This window comes from Notolepis coatsorum (assembly GCF_963971535.1).
Source record: "Notolepis coatsorum genome assembly, chromosome: 19".
NCBI lineage: Eukaryota > Metazoa > Chordata > Actinopteri > Aulopiformes > Paralepididae > Notolepis > Notolepis coatsorum.
In genome coordinates, this window is record NC_140183.1 from 26217449 (window position 1) to 26227448 (window position 10000).

General features: G+C 44.4%; 1 protein-coding gene across 1 annotated transcript in view; it reads left to right on the forward strand.

The window, feature by feature from the left end:
* LOC311246428 (neural-cadherin) overlaps positions 1–435 on the forward strand; it is a gene marked incomplete at its 3' end in the record, with an annotated part of 215198 nt that extends 214763 nt beyond the window's left edge. The window contains 2 exon segments of the mRNA XM_084336584.1: positions 7–410; positions 412–435. Coding sequence (XP_084192710.1) covers positions 7–410; positions 412–435 — 428 coding nt within the window.
* Between the last annotated feature and the right edge of the window lie 9565 nt (positions 436–10000).

Genomic DNA, 10000 nt, shown 5'->3' on the forward strand with positions numbered 1-10000 from the left:
ATGGAGGAGGAGGAGGAGGAGGAGGAGGCTATACTGTGGTGGATGCTGCCGCCGCGCCGGCCGGTTCTCGCTGCCACGTGGACTTCAAGAGCTACGTGGCGCGCATCATCTGGGAGGCGGACAACGACAGCGAGGCCTTCCCGCCGGACGCCCACCACGTGTGGTGCGTGGAGGGTTCCGGCTCATCGGCAGGCAGTCTCAGCTCGCTGGGCTCGGCTGCGTCTCGCCGCGCCGCCGCCAACGGGCGGGTGGTGGTGGAGGAGGACGAGGAGGAGGACGAGGGGGGCTTCGGCTATGACAGGCTGTCCCGCTGGGGGCCCCGGTTCCAGGCACTGAGCGAGATGTACGACCGGCCCCAGCTGGCGCTGACGTACAGGGACGCTGTGACGTACACACAGAGGAGCCACAGTCCAGGACGCCCTCCCTCACCTGTAGTGCTGTTCCCTCCTATAACCCCCGACGCCACACCACCCAGCCCTCCTGACACACAGCCAAACCCTTATCACAAGCCTTCGGCCGCATTGCAGCTGTTCTTATCTGCCGCACCAGACCCCCCCCCCCCGTCTCATCTCGATACCGAGATGTAAGACAGGCACAAGCGAAGGACATTCAGCGAGACTTTCAGCTGCCCACACAAGGACAGAATGAGTGGCGAGAGAGGAAAGAAATCAAAGAAAGTGTGAGGTGCAGCCTTTAAAGTGGCCTATGTCTCACATTCAGTGGCGGTCGTTTGAAATGAAAACAAAGCACAGTGACTTTGGGTTCGAGTCCATTGTTTCATACTGGGTCCTTGTAACAAGCTTTACATAGTAGGAGGAGGGGTGATACGTGTGTCATACAGATTTTATTTATTGGGCGTGTTTCCTCTCTGTAAAGCATTTCAATGTACTGTATTTATTTCAGGTGTTTTGACATGATTTTCTTGAGCCGGTGTGTGGACAGATGCTGATGTCATGATGATGTCCACAATATATGTCTGCCATGCAAGTTCAAACTCAGTTACGCCCCCAATCTTTGTTTGTATTATAATGTTTTAGTTAAATATGTTACATTTGCTCATGACCACGCAGAGAACATGGCTGTGGAAGTGACACTGCTTGTATAACAGAAGGCTGAGATTCACTGTTATATAGTAGTATAACATCTTATATAGTCGCTAACATAACAGTTCTCATGAGAGAATCCTTGTGGGCGGCCAATAGGGGTGTAATGGTTTCATCCAAAGATTATTTGATTAATTTAGAATTTTAAGATTTTAATTAAGATTCAATACACCATAAGATCTTGACACCGTCTGATTAGATTAATTTGTCATTTGTAAATCTATAATTGGTATACAAAGGCGATGTGACTGATTTAAGTTAACATTGAAGGAACGTGCAAACATTATGGGGAGTAAGACAAGAAGATGGATACCAGTTTCCTCTAGTAGAAAGCTATCTGGCTACACGTTAGCCTAGCTTAGCACAATGAATGGAAGCGGACAGTACAGGTTATCTTAGGCATTGGTAAACTAGGCTACTGTTACTGTCCTGCTTCCATTAATTTGTGTTAAGCTTACGGAATGCACAGAGAGGGAAACTGGTATCTATCTTCTTGTCTCACTATAAGCGAATTTCCCATAATGTTGGCGTGTTCCTTTAAGTGACTATCTATATTAAGTATTACTTGAAGTGTTCCTTAATAGTGCTGTGATTAATTAAATAGATGACATGCACACACGCTGTTACTTTTTATTGATGCATCATCACAATGCATCAGGGTTTTTTTCTACCCCCCCCCCCCCCCCCCCCCCCCCCCCCCTAGTGGCCATCTCATGGATTTCTCCCTTCACCACACAACCTGCATCTAACAAACTCAAAGGGACATTTCACGAAGGGGTTCTCTAAGAAGACCCGGAGAAAAAAATATATATATTTTCTTGACTGTCAACATGAGTCCTTTTTTTCTTTTTTTCAATGAAAGACACATGGATATATAGGCCATGGTTTCTCTCAGACAAACAGAACCACTTACATTTGCTTTCACTTTCCGTCGAACCGCATTCTTTTTGCACTAGTGGATGATTCTGAGTCTGTGTTAAAAGGACTATAGAATCCATTTGCCAAAAAAAGAAAGAAAAAATAAGTACAAACCTTAAAATGCTGAGAATGAAAAAACCTTTTCAACTTGCCTGGTGTCCCCCCCCCTCTCTCTCTCTCTCTCTCTCTCTTCTCTCTCTCTCTCTCTCTCTCTCTCTCTCTCTCTCTCTCTCTCTCTCTCTCTCTCTCTCTCTCTCTCTCTCTCTCTCTCTCTCTTTCTCTCTTTCTCTCTGCATCACAAACTTGTATTATAGACTATGACGATAGGTTTTCAGATGAAAGATTATTTTTATACTTTAAAAAAAGAAAAGAGGCCACCTCTTTCAGTCGGCTGTGTGCTGTATTATGTGTGCTGGTTGTCCTTTCCATTGGATATATTTCTTTGAGGTAGCAGTCGTCTTCCCCGCCTATTTGAGTTTGCGGGAATTATCTCTGTACGAATTCCTACACGGAGAACTCCGAATGGGCAATGGTTAGCCCCGCCCAAGTGGAAGCTCCTCCCACTTTAACATGGCCTCCGAGCGGTGTCCCCAGTATGTTGTTGTGATGATGTCTAATGAATGTATCCTTTTTTAAAGGAGTCTAGGAAATGTTCTCATGGAGGTGTGAGGGGGACTGGAGGCAGAGGGAGTTCATGAGCAAGCGATGAGTACAATCAGAATCGTCATAAATGGACCGGTTGAAATGATTACATATGTGTATATGAATAGCCTGGTGGTTAGAAAGACCCGATCCCTCCAGCAAGCCAACATGTCCGTCTCGGTCCACAGGACGCTGAACAAGGGTGCTGCAAATGGCCGACCCTGCACTCTTACCTGGTAAAATGCCTACATGTGTGTGTTTCTCAGAGGGATATGAGAAGAAATGCAAATGTAAATTCCTAATTACAGTATCTGGGTGATACTGATAAGTTATAACTGACTACTTTAAAAGTCATACGAATATGAATCTTCATAAACAAGGGTTGGATGTTTTCTTTCAAATTTGCTTTCAAAATGGCTGCCCCCGTTCGGGGGAATACATCTTGACACCCAGTTTTGGCGCTTGAGTGTGAAGGATAAAGAGATTTAATAATCCCTTCTCTGACTGTTGAGGCACGGTGGTGGAATGAGGGACATAGCGAGCCCTTTTCACTAGTCACGCCATATACTCTCAAAATCAAAGTGTCCCTTCAAGGAATCAGACTCGAAAGCTATGCATCCAAATCAAGTTACACCGGTTTTAAAGTTGCCTGCGTTGTAATATTGGGTTTGACAACAGTCGATACAAGATAACTGTAATTCCAGTGTTTTATTTCAGTTTAATGATAGTTGTGTGAATGTGTTGATTATAGTGCAGAAGTCACAGACACGCAGACATACACACATGTGAATGAGCCATTCTTTGCACCAAAATCATTGTATTCAGGACTTAGTCCTCACCCCGATATTATGTATGATATGTTGTACATATGTACGTTTTATAGTGACTTAACATGGAATATTCCTTTTGTATATGACTTTTAATAAAAATAACTTTTCCCCAAGGCATGGCAGTTTGTCTTGTATGGGCTTTGTCACTAAATTATTATTTTTTATCAATAAAGGAGAAAGAAGAGCAGATATATATCAGCAGACAGGCAGATATATAGATAGATGGATATAGATATACAGTAGACAGACAGATGGATAGATATTTAAAAGGGAAATGATTAAGTTATAAATACTTTTTTTTTCTCTTCTAAGTAACAATGAAAAACAGATAGCCAAGAACATCCTGCTCTTTCCATGAGATGGACTGGTGCTGAGAATCCAGATTAAAGCTAGGACCCCTTCTTCATTTTAAAGAAAGAGACAACTGAGACATGGACATGGGTGCAACTCAGTACCTTCATCTTCATTAGGGTTTGGATAACCTTCGATTTCTAGCTTTAAGTGTTTTTGAATTGATTGATTGAAAACTGTATTAACAGATTGCAGAATGGGTACAGTACAGTACAGCTCAATACATACAATTGTTAAGGGGATGCAGACCAGAGAAAGACTTTTGTCTTGTTGACACACACGACATACAGATAGACAGTACTGCTACATCTATACATTTATGACATACCAGATTTGCAAATACAGTACTGTTTGTGATACAAAAAGAGTCCAGAAAAGAGAGTATATACATTTGACGTAGAAACTGTACATTGGAGGAGGTTGGGTAGGTGGGGTGGGGTTGGGTGGGTGGGGGGGACTGTACATTGGAGGAGGTTGGGTAGGTGGGGTTGGGTGGGTGGGGGGGACTGTACATTGGAGGAGGTTGGGTAGGTGGGGTTGGGTGGGTGGGGGGGACTGTACATTGGGGGTGGGGGGGGGGACACTGTACAACTGTACAAGCAAAACTGTACATTGGAATATTGACAAAACCAACTCATGAAGGAGTGTGTGAAACTGTTAGCATAATGTGTGATTGTCGATCTATGCGTGAAACTGTTGGTCTCAGGACCGTTTTCATGCATGCGTTGGTTGGTGTTTCATTGAGTTAACTTGCAGAGGACATAGCAAGTTCAAAGTGGGGGGAAATGTAGCACCCTGAAAATATGGCTATTATTCAGAAGTGCTGACTTGCCTTTTTATCTCCCCTGATGCACCAAGACCTACTAATTAGTCTCCATTAATATTCCCTCTAACAACGACGCAGGCTCCTCCTTGTTCTACCGGCTGGAATATGGATTATGAACAATAACCCTGGATCATATTCTCCACTCAGTGTTTCCCTTTGGGGCTAGTAGGCGGTACCAGCAGGGGGCGCCGGTGGCAGGCAGAGAGCGTACGAGAGAGACGGAGAAGGAAGCAAGCCAACTGAGACGGAAGTGCGAGGAACCAGCCTCTTCGACATTGGACTTGGATCGGTTCGGTCGTGTCTGGACAGAGCCCCGTAGTGGACCACGGGTGAACGGATTGAACTTGAGTATATTACGGGTTATCCTATAAAAGTAAACGTAGTAGCGTGTTGCATATTTCCCTACTGAATACCCTAGCGATACAACGAGTTATCCTAGAAGAAATGCGGTATAGCCAAGTGTGGCTTAAGTTAAAGATATTCCCTCTAGTGAGGTGCCCCGCCAGCGTGGCGTGAAGAGGACCGGTGTTTAGAGACACCCTGCGTTATTATATATCACGGCTAGCAGGAGGGCTGTTTGGGACCCAGAGTGTAGCTTCAGTGTCAGTGAGGGCAAGTTTATGGATGCGCGTCGACCCAGCACCGGCTGTCTACAACCAGTCTTCACCGGCGTCAACGTCGGCTCTGTACCGGCTGTCTTCAGTCGACACGGGAGTTCGTCCCGACCAGCAGAGGTCGCCATCACCCAGCACGCGCTCTCAGCCCACTACTGCCCCTCTGCTCCAGCCCCGCTTGCTAGCGCCCGTGCCGAGAGCGTTCGACGCCATCTTACTGTCCGGACAGTGGTGGCGCGGCGAGGCCGCCATCTTGGTTGAGTACATTAGGGCTTCGGTGCCCAGGATCTTATTGCACAGTACACCGTGTGATGCGGCCTGCGGGCGAAGCTAACGTTGCTAACTACAGTTCATAGGGGTACCCCATCAACAATATATGCCGGCATTAGTATAGGACTTTTGTTTGGTATTGTGGGCCCACATTTTTGATTTCCTTTGAGTGTGATAACGTGTTGTGTCTTTAATAATAATTTCCCATCTAATCAACCCTTTCCCAGTGGGGAGGTTACAGACTAGAGGTCTTATACATGGTACTGACCCAGACGTGGGCGATGAGTCAAATGCATTAAAGTATATTATTCCTGGTACTAACACAGAGGTGTGTGTAGAATATACGTGGACATAAGGTATTGAGTTACAAATTGGGTAATAGTAAGATTTCATTCTATTTGATCCAGTGCCTTTAAATCTTTGTAACTGACCAGTATAATTAACTATAAAGAATTAGATGGGAGTTTTGTGTGCGTGTCCATTCATGAGCCGTTTAACAACTCTTTTGGTGTGGGTAACGTTAATACAATTAACCCCTTCCTATTCCACCTTTCCCTTTTTATTGTAAGGTTTCTAGTGTCACTGAGGGAGGGTACTGCTTGCGGGGGGAACCAAGTTATTTACTTACAATTCAGTCACTAGGTGTGGGAGGGTCACAGGAGTAATTGGGGGAAGTGGGAGCGTGTTGGGGAGTACTGCTGACCGCCCTGCTGCAGGGGAGGAAGACCAGAGTACCAGACCAGGTTGGTAAATCCCGGGCCCCATCCACTCACACTGCCAGCCTCCAGTTGAAGCTCCAGACTCAAAGACGGAGGTGCAGTCAGACAGAGCTCTACTGTGTCTCGCTACCCAGTGATTGTGCCCACCCGTTCCCACGAAGCAGGGATAATCCACCCTGCTACAATATGAAATGTATAATTTATTAAATGTATCATAAATATATTAACATTATAGACCAGAACATTACCTCAAGTGACTTTACTTTGCAGTAATATTGAATTTGTCAACATGCTTCTCACTACTGATAATGGGCTTTGGACTGAAGACTTCATTATGTCAATGTTTAATTTTCTTTCATTTAGGACACCTCATACATTTACTGATGTAACTCCCTGACCATGCAAAAAAAACTCATATGTGTTTCTATGACAATCCATGGCAGAGCTACTACAAAGTAAATGAGAACATTCTGCATAGATATTAATTTTTTACATTTCCGCTTATTTTAAGTATGTGTACATAGGTATATATTTCCTACATGCATAAAGATATTCACATCCAGGTTTTTCTATTAGGTTAAGCAACTGTCTGACTGCTAGCCTGTCAAATTTGAAAGCTCTTGGAGCTTGTATTATTAATCTATGAGTTTATATGTCTCAACTCCCAGGCTATATTTTGGTTATTTTTTTCCTTTGGGGGTGTATAACAATATCTATCAATTTAACAAGTTTTGCAGTAAAATATTTTTATACAAGAATCCATTTCATATATGGGAGACCTTAGAGATGAGGAAAAACATGCTTGTGTTTTGTTCTACCTCCGGTAGGGGTATCTCAAAAACGAAAGCCCTTTTTGACAGTTTGTCACAGCACTATATGGAGATGAGTCTACTAATGTCAAGCAGAGGTGATGCACCCCATCTTGTGTACAGAGAACCATGCCTAAGTGTTGAATAAAGACACAAGTGAGAAATAACAACAGCCTCGGTGAGTCATCCGTTTCTGAGGACATTACAATAAGGACAAACTGCCATCTAGTGTTCAAATTAAAGTAGTGCGCGGTATCAAACTCTCAACTCTGACTCACATGTTATGTAGAACTGAACTTGTGCCGGCAGGCCTGGGATCAACTCACGTTCAATTAAATGAATTCAGGAAGTGTGTTTTCTTTTGACAGTAAAATCAAAAGAAGTTATCATCCAATCATCCGACCTAGTAAATTAGAATGAGTGCTCCATCCACAATGACAGCAAGTACACTTGCCAAAATGCCCCCCCCCCCCCCCTCCCCCCAAACAAGATCGCCCTGCTTTCTCTTTCTCTCAACTTGACCTACATAGAAAGAAAGGCTTGAGAATGGGTACCATTCTGGTGTCTCTTACCATGAAGCTTACCTTCCAACTCATCTACACAGAGGTAGATGTTTTTATTTTGTTAAAAAAAAAAATTATTAATAATAAAAATTTTACATTTGAAATAACAATGAATAAGGACATTGGAAGGAAGACAAAAAAGAGAACAGTCAAAAACAGGCAGGTGTCTCAAATCTTCAACATATTCCCAAACTTCAGAGGATCCCCGCACTGTCAGTCTCAATTTCTCAAGTTTAAGATGCTGCATCACCTCTCTTAGACACTGAGTCCAGCTAGTTTAAGATGCTGCATCACCTCTTAGACACTGAGTCCAGCTAGTTTAAGATGCTGCATCACCTCTTAACCACTGAGTCCAGCTAGTTTAAGATGCTGCATCACCTCTTAGACACTGAGTCCAGCTAGTTTAAGATGCTGCATCACCTCTTAACCACTGAGTCCAGCTAGTTTAAGATGCTGCATCACCTCTTACCCACTGAGTCCAGCTAGTTTAAGATGCTGCATCATCTCTTAACCACTGAGTCCAGCTAGTTTAAGATGCTGCATCATCTCTTAGCCACTGAGTCCAGCTAGTTTAAGATGCTGCATCACCTCTTAACCACTGAGTCCAGCTAATTTAAGATGCTGCATCACCTCTTAACCACTGAGTCCAGCTAGTTTAAGATGCTGCATCACCTCTTAACCACTGAGTCCAGCTAGTTTAAGATGCTGCATCACAACTCAGACACTGAGTCCAGCTAGTTTAAGATGTTGCATCACCTCTTAACCACTGAGTCCAGCTAGTTTAAGATGTTGCATCACCTCTTAACCACTGAGTCCAGCTAGTTTTTTTTTTTTTTATCCACGTTTTCTCCCATTTTCTATTTTTTCTCCCATCCCAATTTTCGTATCATCCAATTCAACCCTCCCCTGTCTCGAACTCTGTTTCTTGCCTCCCACAAGCCGGCTGCAATGTGGACTAAGTCATACATAGCACGAGTCCCCTCCGATACTCGAGGTAACAGCAGTCGCATCTTTCCACCTGCGCGGCTCGATCTTTCAGCGTCAGGGGTCTGGGCTTTGGAGGGGCCCCGCCCTTGTCGCTTCCTGATTCTACTGTGCAGGCGCACCAACCGACCTGTAGGAGTCGCTGTCCACAACGCCCGATCCCCACCCATCAGTTTCCCTCCCCCTAATACTGCCAATGTGTATTAGTGCGGACGACCAGCTAAACTGAAAGCAATGTGGAGCGCTGGGCTCGAACAGGGAGGCGTACCTGTTCGAGCCCAGTCTCCAGTATTCGTGGTGAGCGCCTTGCCCACTGCACCACGTCCTGAGTCCAGCTAGTTTAAGATGTTGCATCACCTCTTAACCACTGAGTCCAGCTAGTTTAAGATGCTGCATCATCTCTTAACCACTGAGTCCAGCTAGTTTAAGATGCTGCATCACCTCTTAACCACTGAGTCCAGCTAGTTTAAGATGCTGCATCACAACTCAGACACTGAGTCCAGCTAGTTTAAGATGCTGCATCACCTCTTAACCACTGAGTCCAGCTAGTTTAAGATGCTGCATCACCTCTTAACCACTGAGTCCAGCTAGTTTAAGATGCTGCATCACCTCTTAACCACTGAGTCCAGCTAGTTTAAGATGCTGCATCACCTTTTAACCACTGAGTCCAGCTAGTTTAAGATGCTGCATCACCTCTTAACCACTGAGTCCAGATAGTTTAAGATGCTGCATCACCTCTTAACCACTGAGTCCAGCTAGTTTAAGATGCTGCATCACCTCTTAACCACTGAGTCCAGATAGTTTAAGATGCTGCATCACCTCTTAACCACTGAGTCCAGCTAGTTTAAGATGCTGCATCACCTCTTAACCACTGAGTCCAGCTAGTTTAAGATGCTGCATCACCTCTTAACCACTGAGTCCAGATAGTTTAAGATGCTGCATCACCTCTTAACCACTGAGTCCAGCTAGTTTAAGATGCTGCATCACCTCTTAACCACTGAGTCCAGCTAGTTTAAGATGCTGCATCACCTCTTAACCACTGAGTCCAGCTAATTTAAGATGCTGCATCACCTCTTAACCACTGAGTCCAGCTAGTTTAAGATACTGCATCACCTCTTAACCACTGAGTCCAGCTAGTTTAAGATGCTGCATCACAACTCAGACACTGAGTCCAGCTAGTTTAAGATGTTGCATCACCTCTTAACCACTGAGTCCAGCTAGTTTAAGATGTTGCATCACCTCTTAACCACTGAGTCCAGCTAGTTTAAGATGTTGCATCACCTCTTAACCACTGAGTCCAGCTAGTTTTTTTTTTTATCCACTTTTTCTCCCATTTTCTATTTTTTCTCCCATCCCAATTTTCGTATCATC